Source organism: Mycteria americana, chromosome 8 (genome assembly GCF_035582795.1).
Source record: "Mycteria americana isolate JAX WOST 10 ecotype Jacksonville Zoo and Gardens chromosome 8, USCA_MyAme_1.0, whole genome shotgun sequence".
Classification (NCBI taxonomy): domain Eukaryota; kingdom Metazoa; phylum Chordata; class Aves; order Ciconiiformes; family Ciconiidae; genus Mycteria; species Mycteria americana.
Window position 1 is genome coordinate 20981021 of NC_134372.1, and position 15259 is coordinate 20996279.

The 15259-nt window shown below is 50.7% G+C and overlaps 1 protein-coding gene across 2 annotated transcripts; it reads left to right on the forward strand.

Annotated features, from left to right (window-relative positions):
- Positions 1-11984: 11984 nt before the first annotated feature.
- On the forward strand, positions 11985-14627 carry SMIM33 (small integral membrane protein 33). 2 transcript variants are annotated; one of them, XM_075509652.1, is made up of 2 exons: positions 11985-12103; positions 12635-14627. In XM_075509652.1, the coding sequence occupies exons 1-2, from the start codon at positions 12096-12098 to the stop codon at positions 13071-13073; spliced, it is 447 nt and encodes a 148-aa protein (XP_075365767.1). In that variant the 5' UTR covers positions 11985-12095; the 3' UTR covers positions 13074-14627. The 2 variants fall into 2 exon arrangements, with proteins under 2 accessions (XP_075365767.1, XP_075365766.1); XM_075509651.1 differs by having other exon boundaries at positions 11998-12202.
- The last annotated feature ends 632 nt before the right edge of the window (positions 14628-15259 follow it).

Here is a 15259-nt window from a genome sequence, read left to right on the forward strand (position 1 = left end):
GATCCTAGTGCTTGCTGTCTGTAGTTAAGATTAATGAAAGAAACTACATTACAGCTACAGAAACCAGCTGAATCTGATCCCACTGGTGATCCATCTTGCCAGAGTCCCACAAGAGCTAAAGGTTTTGGACAAAAAGGGACAGCAGTGAAGGTTGAATCCCTCCAGCTCTCTGTCCCCTTGTAATGCCACGTAGCTCCATTGCAAGAGTGGTCTGTGATGAGGTGCAGTGCCTTTGCAGGATGCTGTGCCTCGTGGGGTGGCAAGAGGGGAGGTCCAGCAACGCAGCTCTAGCCAGAGCAGTGCTTGTGCACCCATTTACAGCCAGAATCTGTCCTCCCTGTACACGAGATTCATCTCACCTGCTGCTTTACATCTCTCATGAGCCAGCCTGCAAGAGAGCTCATCTTCAGGCTCCCTTTCTCATCAAGGAGAGGACCAGGCACTTCTAAAACCCTACTGCTCTGACTTATTTCAGATGTCTACCTTGCCTTACCTATTTCAGTTTACCTTATTACCTTACCTTACCTGTTTCAGTTTTCTACCTTAGTCTAGCTGTGGCTAGAGGAGCCACAGCCTGCAACATCCTGTTTCTTATGAGGAGCCGTAGAGGTGATGTAGGTGATGAGCTTCGTGGTAGGTACCTGTGCTGTAGGTGTCTGAAAGAGGTCAGGTGAGTGCCCTGATAGTGGTGTGTATCTGGAATGAGATCTTTAGCATCCAGTGTATGTGGGTTATTGGGGCTTGGCTCAGAGCTCACCCCTTGGGACCATCTGGGTGTAGCGAGCTCCTGATTGATCTCATTTTTCTCGCGTAACTGTGTTGGAGCCATAATTGTTTTTTGTCTGAGGCTTTATGACAATGATCCCAGCCAAACAGGAACCAAAACAATGTGTAAACCACAGTGAATATATAATAAAGCATGGTCTCTTTCCAGATAGGATTTGACTGTGAAAATCAGACCTAACTTTTCAGATCTTTTCCATGCTTTTCTCTTCTAGCTTACTGGGCAGCAGGCTGGCAAAACTGCCTCGGTCAGTCCATGAAAGAGGAGACATGATCGGATCTTTAATTACTTAGCGAGGAAGGGACTAACTGTTTTCTAAATCCATTGGGAACAGGACCAGAAAACAAGGACTTTTAACTGCAACAAGGAAAAGGGAGGCTGGGCAATAGGAAACCGCCTTAACATAAGGATAGTGAGTTGCTAGGAGTGGTTGTGTAGGAGAATTACGGGATATCCTTCTCTGCAGGTTTTGAAGAGCAGGTTAAATGAGCATCAGTCTAATAACACAGGATTATGGACAGATGTAACATCATTTACTAAATCAACTAATATAATGGAAAAAAAGATCTTTTGGGCACACGGTTACCCTTCTTAAAGAGGTAGAGAGGCTTCTTTTGAGGAAGGGGGATGCACCCCTTTGCAGCCCTGTTGCCTGGGATGCTGTGGGGCACTGCCTGCTCCCCGGGGGCCCAGCTGACTCCATGGAGAACGTGCGGGGACTTGGGCTGTTTCCATCGATCTCAAGAGTTTGCAAAGTTTTCTCTTTGTCACTGGGCTTCCTCTTCTTAAAGAGCTTTACAACACAATTTCTGGACATTGGTTTGCAAATGCCTTAAGGTACTCTGTATACATTCAGCACAAAAAATAATGTGCTGAGATCATCATGGGGGCCAATATCCTCTAGCAGCTGCCAAACTCAAACAGCTCCTTTCTCCAAAATTCCCTTGCAGAAGCCATTGTCTTGTTCCTCCATGGGGAGAAGTAGCTGCTTGTAACACATTTTCTTTTTTAAATTATCACAGGTGCTTTTTAGCGTACATGGCATGTGAAAGCATCGACAATCGCTGAAGAAAGAGCTATTGTCTACACTTAGTCTTTGTCGAAGGAAAAGGGGAATAAAGGTGCTGAGCTGGCAGTTTATTCAACCATTTTTGGTGCAGATGAGGAGAAATCTGAAAGCTTGAACAGAGCCTCTAGGGCTGGGAGGAAGCTGAGAGCAAGGGAGATGACATTGCTGCCCGGTACTGCCATCCCTGATGGAAGCATCCTGTGGGCTAGCTCCAGCATCCCTGGCACTAGGGCAAGAGGATTGTACTCAACGCTTTCTTCCACCACAGCTCAGCCCCTCACTGAAGGTGACACCAGAGCACTAGCTCATAAAGAGTTCTCCGTTTGCAAAACTAAACTTTGGGGTTATTGTAAATAAGATGAATAAGCAGTTTTTTTCCAGTGCTCAGTCCCTGGAGTTCACCTGGCCAAGAAGATGCTTGCCCTGGTCTGCTGTGTTTGAGCTTTGCTGCAGAGAAGTGACTGGTCTTGCTGTGAAGAGGCCAAGGGATGGAGATCCACTTCTGGCACTTTGCTCAGGAGTGAATGTCCCTGGCTCAATAAACACAACTGCACATTATTTCGAAGTGGAGCATGTCTGGCTCTGACTTTTGGCCACTGCTGCTTGTTATGCCTTCCCTGCCAACTTAAATAATTAAAAGTCCTGTTATATTAGGTGTTTTCTTTCGGTGAAGGTGCTTAGCATCCTGGTTGAATTACAGCAGAGAGGGATGGATGTGCGCAAAGCAGGAAGAGACCCAAGTCACGTCGTGGGGCTGGGCAGCAGGATGGGTACGAACAAAAAAGTGCCACGTGTCATGGCTCCCTGCAGACGTCCCCGGGGGACTCTCGTGCAAATGGTGCTGGAAACCGTTTCCTCCCGGTGCCTCTGCCAGCGCGGCCCTGCTCCCCTCCACGGAGGGCCCTGGCTATATAAACAGCTAACAATAATAATCAGGACGCAGCCAGTACAGCTGTAATTGCAATAAACATCAAAGCCATTCAAATGACTTGCCATTGAGCATAAACACTGCCAAGATATTTGTTCTGTGTTTGGGTGCAAGTGATTTATAGCCAGATTGTGCAGTTCTAGGTGGAGACGGGGAACTTGCTGAGGGATTTATGATGGGAAAAATGGCTTTCTGCTCTTGCTGTAATGGGAGACTCCCAATTACCCACCAGAGCCACAGGGCTGCAGAAGAGCGCATCGGAGCTGCAGGTGCATTTCAGCTCTGACTCAGCGCTAGCTGCTTTTTGATAATTTTTCCAGAGGATGAGCAGGGGAATTTTTGATTTCTGTTATTTGCAGTAGTTCTTCTGTGAGGTTAGATGTGAGTGTTAGACTGAGAGCAGAGGGTTTCTACATGGAGCCTTCTCTCATGGCAGCTGAGATGTTCCCAGAGCCAGCTGCTCACCCTGCTCACTCCTCAGTACAAAAAGAGAATGATGTAAAATAAAAAAGGGTGGATTTTAGGTATTTCTGCTTTGGTATTATGTTTGGCAATCATAGACATTTAAAGAGTGGTTTCTCCAGCTGCTGACCAAAGAGAGGCACTGACATTTACAAAACCCAAACTTTATATCAGAGCCTCCGTATAGCAGCAGAGACCTGGGCCAGCTGTTGGAAACACCTCAGCAGGGTTTAGATGAGGCTCAAGAAGGGCTTGTGCTGCCCAGTCTGTATTCATAGAGGGATGGAGTCACAGGGGAGGATCTCTGGCCCCCATATGAAGGCACTGGGACTGGTCCTGTCCACTGAGAACTGGCGATGGAGAGGGACTGTCTATCCCCAATGACATGTAACCCTGGACTCACTGGACCCTTCTCCTTCCCTGGCAGTTTTGGGGGGAGATGTGGTGATGTCCCCAGGTAGCCCATTGCACGGCAGGGAGCTGCAGAGCCCGTGTGGCATTGTGCAGCCTTGCTGCACCAACCTTGGTGTCACCCTCTGCTTGCAGGTTGCATAAACAAATGCTTTCAGAAAAGAGACCTAGCCACCTAAAATTAGACTTTTCAATTCATATATTAGCACTTCCGTCAAACAACCCATGACAAAAATACACTGACTGCTTAATGCAAGTGCAGCTGTTTCCTGGGTGAAGCACAGCAGCTGCTGAAGCAGCAGAGAGCAATGACACTCAATTCTTAGGACTTTCACATGGAAAAAAATCCTGTATTAGGAAATCTGGAAAGCAGAGAGCTCTGCAAAAGCCTAGGTCACATTTTATTAAGCGCCTAAAAAAGGTGCCTCTGCCTTGAGGGTCACACAGCAGGACAGGTAAAGTGGAAATTGTGGAGGAGAGAGAGGAAAAGTGTCGTTATGCAGGCTGGATAACTGACAGCCTAAATCAGGTCCCAGATCCACAGAGGTATTTAAGCATCTAATTCCCAAATGACATGGGGGGTTTGGCAGCTCACTGCTAAGTGGTTCTGAATTGTAATGACTCGGCCAAAGTGTTATGGAAAGTTTTGAGAGCCAGGAATTAAACCCGGATCTCATCAGCAATTAAAATTAATTTTAGGCTTCCTCTGCCCCTCCTCAAGGGCTGCACTCAGCTCTGGGCATCCTCTCTGAGCATCACACTCTGTGCTCCTCTCTGGCGAGCTGTTCTGGAAGCAGATCTTAGCAGAAGTCAATTAAAAAACACTTGAATGTAGAAAATGAGCCGGGAGACAAACAGCGTGGGGAAACCGCATGCACGGAGTGGGCTTTGCCACATCACCGTGTGTGCTGAAGTCTGTTTTTTTCCACAAAAAGTTGTTGCTCCTGGAAGAGAAAAGAAGCATGGCTTTTCTTCTGGCTGCACCACCACTGCTCCATAGTGTCTGGGGAGTATACACCTGCTCTATCAGGCTGCTGCACTGTCACCGTCCCAGCTGCTTACTGGTTCCAGTTTCCTCTGTGACCTGCTTGTTTTAGAGCTCTGTCTTTGCTCCTGGTTTCCGTAGTGCTGGTGATGTGGGTCCTGCCCTTCTCCTGGCTATGCTGCTCCTAGGGTTTGACCCTGGGTCTCGAGTTTTGGAGGAGGAAGTCACTCCATGCCCAGCTCAAATGAAAGATGGGGGGACCACCTATCCAGGCTTGATGGGAGCTGGAGCCCAGTGTGTACTTTTTGCCTACCTACAGTTTTTTTAAAATAATATTATTCATCAGCAGATCTCAAAGCACCTTACAGAGGAGAGGGGCAGTGTTAGCTCTGCTTTGTTTTCTGTAGATGGGGAAGCTGAGGTGCAGACTAATTGTCGCGAGTTGCATGCTAGTTCAGCAGTGCTGCATTCACGCCTTGATGAGGCTACCAGCCAAGGTCCTGCCACTGTACAGGCCACCTCGCAGGTGGTCCTCATCAGTTTGTATGATTTTGTTCTGAATGTTGTGCGCTCCAGCTGCTGTAGGAGATCAGCTGCTGTATTTGCTTGTACGCTACACCTCTGGACAGGCATCCGCAGAGCCCTGTGACAGCACACGTGTTGCCAGGCCCTACAGCAGCACAGCCAATGTGGTGGATCAGTGGTAGGTGCCTACCAGGCACGCCTTGCTTCCCCCAAGTTCATGGAGGCTCTTTGCTACCGTTTCCAAGTTTATTCACAAATTTATTATTCTTTCTAGTAATTCCAAGATTCCCCAGGTTTATTTGGGCATTGCTTGTAGCAGCCAGGCTGTATGGTGTTCATGAACCACCATGCAGGAATGTGATCTGTTGGGATCGGTTCAGCTCCCACCCAGTGACCCAGGAGACGAGGTGCGTAAGGGGCTGGTGGCAAAGGGATTTCTCATAATTCCTGTTCTTTCCACTTTCTTTTCTTAAGTGTCCTGGCTTGAACCCCAGGGGAGCGGCTGAAGGACGTCCCTGCCTGGATGCAGTAATTTCAGCGCATTGGTGCTGGGGAGGCACTGTGCAGCTGCTGCCTGAAGTGCTGAGTCTTGCAGAAGCGGCAGCTAGAGAGCAGGTGAAGCATCTTGGCCTGACAAGCTTCATCTGAGTCCAGATTTTAGGTGAGTGACCCTGGTGATACCACCTAGGTTTTATTCCCAGATTTCAAAGCACTTTATGGAAGAGGTAGTTTTATCATCCCTATTTCATATCTGGGGAAAACAAGGCACAGGAGCATTATGTGGCTGTGATAAGTGGCAGACACAAAGCCCAGCGGTCCTGTGTCTCCATCCGGTGCATCATCAGCTGTGACATGTTTCTCACTCATTTCTAATCACACTAATTTCAGTGTGATTCCAAGATTTTTAGCAACTCCAGAGTCACTTCTAGCTAACATATGAGAGGAGCGTATTGAATCCTATGTCTGGAGCTGCTCACCCAGAACTGTGCTGCCCTCGGGAGCGTGCAGAATCTGCAGTTGTGCCTGATGTGGTGGGATAGGTGGGGCACACCCACCTTGGGTCCCCTCTCTTGCCCAGAACCAGTGGTGACTGTCCCTGCTGGCTGTCCCCAGTGCCAGAAGAGTTTGCCTGGCTTGCTCCAGAGGGTGGACAGACATGCTCCACATCTCCATGGCCCCGTCTTCCACATTTCTGCAACAAACAGCTCCGCGTGAGCTCTCTGCCTCCTCTTTATGTAGGGTGGCAAGCCCAAGCCACTATCTTTGCTTCTGTACTATGATGCCCCTGTCCCATCACTGTGTCCTGGATCAGCAACCTTGATCTCAGGGAACGGGGTCCCAAACCAGAGGTTTCTCACCAGTCAGGGGTGAGAAGATTCTCCCTAATCAGTGAAATCCAGCTGCTAGTAAGGCAGTGCCATTTAACTGCATCCCTGGTGTTTCACCAGATTTGTAGGAAGTTTCATGAGCTACTGGCATTAGGGGCAAAGTCTCCTTGAAACTTTTATATCTCCAAACACTCCCACAGCCAGAGATACTAGAGGGGACTTTGCTCCTTTCTGCTGTGCTGGGATCATTCAGCTGAAAGGTAGAAACAGCCCCTCCAGCCCATAAGTCTACAAAAAAGACTGAATGGGAGGTTCCTCCTTGTTATGGTGGTTGGGTCATGCTGAGTGGGCTCCTCAGGGCAGCGGAATAATGAGACCTTCTAGCTGAGGCTTGGCAGTGGTGCCTTTTGCTGGTGCTACACAAGGTGCAGATCTCCCTTTTCCCGCCTTGGGCTTAAGCTCATGCCTTGGTTTTCCCAGCAGGAGCGTTCCCGGCGTTGGGTTACCAACACCGTCCCTTCCAAGGACACCTGTTGTTGACTCACCTATTGTAAATGGGACATAATTCCTGGAAACTGTCTCTGTCCACTTTGGTCAGATTTGCAGAGTCATCTGTGGGGTTTCATGTTACTAGAAGGGAGCAGTTTGTTTTGTGAACAAACATTTCTCCTAACCACCTCCTGCTTTCTCTTCCTTCTTACCAGGTCAGGGTTGCAATGGCTGCTACTTTTTGGCCAAGGAATCAGTTTTAGGATGCACCAGATGCCCTGGTTTTAGGATAAGAGTAGAGTGTCTGGAAGGTCTCCTGGTAGCTCAGTCTCTGTCCTCTAGCTGCACCCCAAGTTTTCAATTATATAAAAAATATATATCGACATATTTATATGTTTTCAATATACTATGCTTCTTGTGGCATTATCCATCCACTGGCTGTGGCGCAGGTAAGGAGAGCAGTAGATGGAGCAACAGTGGGAAAATCCTGCTGGGTTCTCATCAGCTTCGAGGAGGAATTTTTCAGTGGAAATCTTTTGTCTGGAAAATGCCTGCCCATTGTAATGGAAACCATTCATAGGAAGAGGTTTGTTTGGACAAATTTTCTGTTAAGTGTTTCTGGGGGAGGAAAAACAGGTTGGAAGTGTTCCAAACCTGCCCACTTCAGCAATTTCAAAATAACAGTATTTGAATGAACCTTCATTTAGAAATAACTGTGAGAGTTTCGAAGTTTAATTTATTAATGAATTTGTTATTTTTTAATTTAATGAACTTGCACAAAGTAAAAAAAAAAAAAAAAAAGCCTGTGTGGAAACAGGCAGGTATTAGTTTCCAGCCAAAGCAAATTCTGTCTCTCCTGCAAGGTTACTTCCACCTCCTCAGGTGAAGGGAGAGCTCTGAGCTCTTCTCTTCTGTCTTGTTCAAGAGCCTCTAATTCCCTTCTCCAGCTGCCTGTGTGTCGGGGAACCAGTGGCATCACTGACCCTGTCTCTGCCCCTTTTGCTAAGCCTGCTGCTTTGCCTTGAGCAGAAGCTTTCAACCCCCAGGTACTATACCACCTTAGTGACTTTGCTAAAAAATTAAAAATAAAATTAAAGCCATTTCAGAACTGTCAGATCAATGCAAAAAAGTGAGACAGGATATATGACAGTGGGGAAGGCCAGTTTTTCTGATCGAAGCCAGAGAGTGCACATCGAGCATCAGCAGTGCCGTTATCATCATCTGTAGGCATTGGCCCTGCTGGGGTCCGGCACTAGCTGCTAGACATATATCTAGTGAGAACGGTCCCTGACCCATGATTTTAAGCAGAGTGCAGAGGACAAAGTGATGCACTCAGGACAGAAGGACGGAGGGTGGCATCCCTTCCACCTGATGCTGCAGTAGCTGGGTCCACTCAGGAGGTGAATCTCTGGGGACAGTGCAGCCAGCGGTCCTGCACCGGGCAGGGGGCTGGATCTCGGCGTGATGCAGCTGAGCCAGAGACGGTGTCTGGCAACCTCTATGGCATTCCTGTCCTGTGCAAACCATACCAAATACTTTTAAGGGAAAACCAGCATTCTGTCCAGGCATTAAGGAGCATAGCAGTATGGCCAAGGGGCCTCAAAGCCCCTTGTATGATACCGGGCACAATTTGCCCTTCTGCTGAAGCCAGCAGTATTGCCCTCTAATGAAAGGAGAAATTTTCCAATCCATGTGCTCTTACTTCTCAGAATTACACATCTACTAACTGAATTGGTTTCTATATTCTCTGACTTTAAAAAATCCCATTATTACCAGCACAGTGGCTGTAACCCATAGGCAACTTCTATGGTTTAATGATAAAAACTTTCGATGGAGACATTATTTTTAGGTGGTTTTCTATTAGAAGCAGCGATGATGTTTCAGTCTATATTCCTTTGAATGCTTTTCAGCTCCTAGCTACTACAGCTGTCAGCAACACAAGAGGTGCCTGACGATGCAGGAAAAAACAACCTGTCATCCTTCAGAGCAGGAAACCAGTTCCTTCATCCCACACCACGACTCACGTGGGAAAGAGAAGTTAAAGCAGAACTATCACAAAGGAGCAGAATTATTACAATAAGGATGAGGCATGCTCTGCATGAGACTTGCACACGGTCTTTGTATTTATATTGACGAGAGGAAAAATTAAAATTGGCCAAGGAAAAAATACCTTTGAGGAAAATAGTCCTGTACATGTAAATGTTCTACCTTTATGCTTATTTGACAAAAGTCACTTACTACAAAACACCTCAGCATCACAACCCTCAGCAGAAACACTCCTTTTGTTAACCAGGAAACAGGTTCTTTTATTCCAGTGCTGTCAAATAAACTCTGTAAACCTGGTACGGCCACATTTTTCCCAGCAACCTGACTCCTGCCACCCCTGAATTTAAAGGCTGAGCTTTCTGATGGCAGCTACTACATGTTTGAGCATCTGGCCGGTTCCCTTTGGTGCCCCCCATGAAGCCGGGCTCCCCAAATCCCCCCGCCCAACACCACTTCACCCTCCCTGGGGCGTGAGCGGAGCATCTCACCTTGGAACAGCATGCAGCCAAACAGCCAGAGGAGCGGACGGATGGACGGAGCCAGCATCTTTTCGGTGGCTTGTGGCTCTGCAGCCCCGCTAAGGCTCTGTCCATCCCGGGAGGGACAAGAGGGTGAGGAGCGATTTGCCTGCCTGGGCTGACTCTCGCAGAGCTTCCTGTTGAAGAATAGAAGGAAACGGGCTGAATCCACAGGGGAACTGTGTTTTTTAGCCCAGTATGGTTGGAGAGGATGTGAGACATTGCTTACCGACAGCAAAGGAAACCTCACCATCAGTTTTGGCTGATGGGGGATTTGGCTCTCATAGCGGGGGAGAGCGGCGGCACGGTGGGCCTGCCCTGCTTTGGGCCTCAGTGGCTTCATTATGGTGCTTGGTTTTTCTGGGAGATGCTTTCTTTGTTGGTGCGGATGTGCACCCCAGGTCCAATCTGCTCTGCGTCAGCCGTGACGGCTGCAGGCTGCATTGGTCCTTCCTGGGCGAGGAGCTGCTGGAGGAGCCGGTGCTCCCCTCCCACCTGAGAGGGAATTTCTTAACATCTCCGGGAGGGATTTGGAAATATTTGCTCCTCATGGGGCCGAGGTAACTCAGCAGCTGGTGCTGCCTCGTGCCCTGTGCTTCTCTGTGCATCTCCAGTGAGTCAGCACCAGGATATGCTGGTTTTGGGATGCTGGCTTTGGGATGCTGTTTTTCAGGGAGCAGCAGTGTCCTTCCCCACAGGACATACAGCACATGGCAGGCTTTGAGTTGCCCTAACCCCAGTTCCTTGACAAGGGGAGGAACTGGAAAATTGGGCTGGTTCTGCCCCGCATCCAGCCCGAGGGGTTTGGGGCATTTGGTTTCTTGGCCCCAACCGTGTGGTGCATTTGTCTATGCACGACCTGTCTGTCTGCCTGTCCCCTGCTGGCGTAGTTTGAACTTCAGAGGTAACACGTTGCTCCATGTTGGATGTGAATGGGTGTTTGGGGGGGAGGAGAAGGGTCTTAGTGTCCCCACGTGGGAAAGGCTCCCACGTCTGCCCGTCTTGGAGGGTCCATGCGGGCGTTCAGGATGTAGATCCGCAGGACTGTGTCTCCTGGCTCGAGGGGCTGGTCCAGCCCCCTCCCACAGCCCCCTGGAAAGCTGCAGAACCTCGGCCAAGGGCAACGGAGCTGCTCCTTCACTGCAAGGAGCACATCAAGCGGGTGTCTTATGCTGCCGGCGAGGTCCTTGCTTTCCACGACCAGGAGATGGCGGCAGGAACGGAGGGAGAGATGTCCCATGTGCTGCGCAGCTCCTTGCATTTCAGTGGGTCTCTTCAAACATCTCCAAAACCCCAAGCAAACCGTCACACCAAAAGCAGCCAGCATCCCACAGCAGCCTTTGCTTTTACAAAACCTCTGTTAGCAGCCTCCCCCATCATTTTCTCTCTCTCTTGCACAGATGTGATGCTCAGAGATTACGCTGTAGATTAAGGTTTTACTGAATCCTGAAATGAGTGCAAATTCCCAGAAGCTCTAATGTGTGGCCAAATCTCTTCTGGATGCTCGGCTGGATGGGGGAAGAGGCATTTCCCACCCCATCCTCCCCATGTGCAGGAAAGACAGAGCTCAAATATTCACCCCAGCTTGTCTGCTGAGAGCCTCCAGGTAAGAGCAGTGTTGTTTTGGGACAGAAAGATGGGGAGACATGTTTTGTAATGGCTAAAACTCCAGAGAATCCATCTTTTCTGCTCTGAGATGTGCTCAGGGTCCCTCCAGGTGGCAGAGGGTCTGCCTGCACGGCATCCCTGGACCAGGGGTATGGTACCTGCCTGCGTGCGGGTGTAAATGCTGCCGGACTTGAGGGCATCCCTGCAGCCTTGCTCGCATGGCTGCCATATGAGGGGAGAGATGTATGAGTACTGACCTGGCACTGCCTCCTGCCTGTGACCCTGAGCGGGTCCCAGGGTCCAGAGCTTCCCCATGGACTCACACCGCTGCCGGCCATAGCAGTGCTAATGGTCCTTCTGCAGCAGTGGGACCCCCCGGAAGAGAAAATCAACCCTGGGGCTGCATCATCTCTCAGGGCGAGGGTTCTTCCAGCCCGGAGCATTGTGTGGGTACACTTTGCTGGGCTGCGCAAAGAGCTCACATGCAGAAGGGTGATTTTTTACACTGATTTCTTAACCACATTAAATTTTAACGCCAAGCCGGTGGAAGGAGGGAGGTTTCCTGCAGTTTCGTGGCTGGGGGTTGTGTGCAGCCGAAGGCGCGGTAGGTGCTTTCTCCCCAAACAAAAGGGCACTTGTCTTGCAGCGGGCGAGAGGAGTTTTTTTCTGGCGAGGGTGTGTGACAGCGAGGGAGAGGGCGGCCGCGCTGATGTGGCACTGGGCTAGGTAAGGGAGCACCTCTCCTGCCCACGGGATGAGCAAGCGCTTCCTCCTCTGCCCCGGGGAATCCCGGGGGGGTGTGGGGCCGAGGCATGACGTGGCAGCCTCCGAGGTGAGTCTGGCTGCACCTACACCGGAGAACCATCCCGGAGGTTTTTCTGCTGGTCCTGCCATCAGCTTCCCAGCCTTGCCACTGGAGACAATGATTCCCAGGCAGCAGGGATGCCGAGGTACCCCTGTGGGACTCGGGAGGGCTCTCCCTCCCTCCTCTCCCCTCCGCCACCCCCTGCTCCCACCCGTGCTGGCTCCCCTGGGATTTTGCAGCTGTGGTGAGGGATGCCTCTCTGTGTGTTTTGATGGGGTTGGGGTCTCCCAGGGAGGTCCCCGTGGGGTTTGGTCTTGGATTAGCACTGTGGGGCTGGGGGCAAAGAGAGGAGGGTGGAGGGCTCCCCACCAAGGAAGCCCCAGCAAGGTGTAGTGGGGAAGGAAGAGCCCCATGCCAAAGGTGTCCAGGACAAGGGGACACAGGGCATCGCCTCCCCACCTGAACGTGTCTGGGGCACCATCCTACAATGCCAGATATAACCACCAAAATTTATCCTGTCCTGCGAGCCCGCGGGAGGGAGCACTTACGGGACCTTCCCACTCCCCAGCAGCTGCAAGCGCAGGCAGGAGATGCCGACTTGAGGGCAGGAGATAGGGACATAGGATGGCCTCTGCTCCGTCGTCACCCCTTTCCACCCCATCTTTCTCTGTCCCAGGTCAGCCTACTCAGCCATGAACACCTCTGCACCTAGCAACCAACTGAGACAGCCCGAGCCCCAGGACGTGGCCACCTTCACTCCCATCTCAGTTGTCAGGAGCATGACGAAGAAATCCGATGCCCTGCCCATGATCTCAGTGATCGTCGTCATTTTTGTCCTCTTGGCTGTCTTCATCATCATCGTGGTGCACTATGGCCCTCAACTCCGCACCATCCAGATCACCCTCTACCATGAGCCCATGCCACAGGACCTGGACAATGCGGTGCACCTCACGGACTGGAAGAAGCTGGGGTCCCAGAAGAAGCTGCCTGCCCAGCCCTGCCAGCAGGAGCCGGCTGGCATGGATGCAGCCGGTGTGAGCTGCCAGTGCTCCTGCAAGCATCACCTTCCCTGCAGGAGTGCTGAGCCCAATGTCATTGAGATCACATATCTGTGACAAGGCTGTGGGCCACCTGGCAGGACTCAAGGGACCATGTCCCACTGGAAAAATAGTGACTGGGATGTTAGCTTAGCCCGAGACTCACCAGTTCCCGCATGCAGAGGTTGTAGCTCCCCAGAATTGTGTCTCTCCCCAGGTAGGCTCAGCCAGGAGGTTGAGTGTCACTGCAGTGACCCATCATCAGCCCCCAAAAGTCCAGCCTGGGGGGTGCCACTGTCCCCAGGCAAGAGCTGGGTCCCCAGCTGAGGCTCTGGGGCTGGGTTAGCTTACGTGGGACAGTGTTAGCATCTCTTCTGTTTTTTCTCACCCTTGTTTTACCTGTCCCACGCTGTCTGGGAGTGGCCAGGAGAGCTGTCTTGGTCCTTGCCCCAGCTGGGGAGCTCTGGGTGTATGCTCAGCCCCTTGGCAGGAGCTGGAAGTTACATCATCTGGAATTGCTTTCCAGATTAAACATCTTTCCACATCCACAGTGTCCTCATTATGCCATTTATATGGCACAGAAAAGCCTCCAGCCCCTCTTTTCCTCCATGCCACAGCCCCTTTTCCTCCGTTGGAGGGCTGAAACACTGTCCTCCCTCCTGCCAGCCCTGGCAGTGGGCTCATCCCATCATGGCAAACAGCCAGAGGAGAGGAGGCAGCACCTGAACCCGTGTTGGTGTTTCAGCAGTGGAGCCAGCAGCAGAGGGCAACGTGTCCGGTCCCCCAGTGGAGGTAGGTGAGAAAAGAGAGGTGACATGGCAGAGGCAGGAGAGGTGATAACGGCACATCAGCCACCCCTTGCAGTTGGCTGAACATCTCAAGGTGTTGGCACCGGTCGAGAAACATGTGCATCTATGGGCAGAGCCTGCAGCATCTCTGTGCACAATAGCAGGGATGGGGAGACCTGAGGTCATCTTCATGGTGATCATCTTCATTGTCCCCATCGCTGTCTGCTGTCCCTGTGCCAAGAGAAGGTCTGCTCAGGGACCTGGGAACTTGGATGGTTTCAGCGTTGGAAGAAGCAGGGCACGTCCCAGCTGAAGAGGGAGCAATGGTGGGGTCGGTGTAGCCAACCATGGTGGGATGGATGTTGATGTGGCTCGGTCACCTGGGGCAGAAGCTCGTTGAGGTGGCACAGAGGGAGCAGATGGAGAGGTGAAACATCCCGGGCCCTGTAAGGCTCCTGGTGGTAGTAGACCGTGGTGACCTGTTCAGCCCCAGGAGTCTTTCTGCTGCTGGAGGCACCGGGCATCAATTCGGACAAGAAATTGGTCTTGGTTTCTCCTCACTCAGAGGGAGCTGGACATCAAAGCCTGTCTTCAGTGCGTGGGCTCAGAGGACAGTCCCTGGGGAAGGATCACAGCCTCTGGGATCACCCTCAAGGATTAATTCTGCTGAATAGTCCCAGAAGTCAAAATATGGTTCCTGCCTCTCCCCTCCCCACCCCAGAACAGAAAAGCCAGATCCATGTCCGTCCTAAGCCACATCCCCAGCACAGATCTCTCTGTGCACTGTTGGACAAGAAATGGGGTCTTTTACCCATTTCTCCGGGTACTGGAGGTATTTCTGGCATGGCAGATGCTCCAGCGTCCTTCCTCTCACTTACTTTAAAGCTAAGTAGCAGTTGGACTTGCTGGAAAATGTTGGTCTTTACAATAAATGTAATTTATATTACTTTTTTGGGGAGGTTGTTTTCTGTTTTGATATTTTTTGCCCTTTGGTTTTCCAGAGGTGATAGTGCATTATCAGCTTTCCCATGCCTGTGTTAGAGGAGATAAGCTCTATCATTTCAATTGAAAATCACTGAGAGTCCCACCTCCCTTTGCATGTCAACACATGGCTTATTTTTTAATTTATACATCCCTAATTAGCAGCACCACCTGAAGAGCTAACCACCTTCCAGGGACATCTCTTTAAACGATGGCTGTAGGTTGTGATAATCCAGGTGGTCACCCATGGTGAGGGCTCAGTCCAAGAGCTCAAGAACACACCTTGCAACCGTCACAAGATCTGCATCGTGGTACCCAGACTGGCTACACTGTGTCTGGAGGACAGCGGCCGTGCACTGAGAGGGTGTCACCTGTCCAGGGTGAGTCGGCAGAGTCGTCGCCTAGCTTTCGTGGTTGTGTCGTTTCAGATCAGGCAGCAGCTTGGTTCAAGACAAAGTCTTTAATTGGAGAAACAGGAGCTTTTGTGGCAGCTCC

What these genes read in the sequence shown, in the direction of transcription:
- SMIM33 (XM_075509651.1), top strand. Translation starts at nt 12,096, where the DNA reads ATGCCGAGGTACCCCTGTGGGACTCGGGAGGGCTCTCCCTCCCTCCTC. An exon ending in CCTGGGATTTTGCAGCTGTG is followed by an intron (nt 12,203 to 12,634) that starts GTGAGGGATGCC and finishes TCTCTGTCCCAG; the next exon opens with GTCAGCCTACTCAGCCATGA.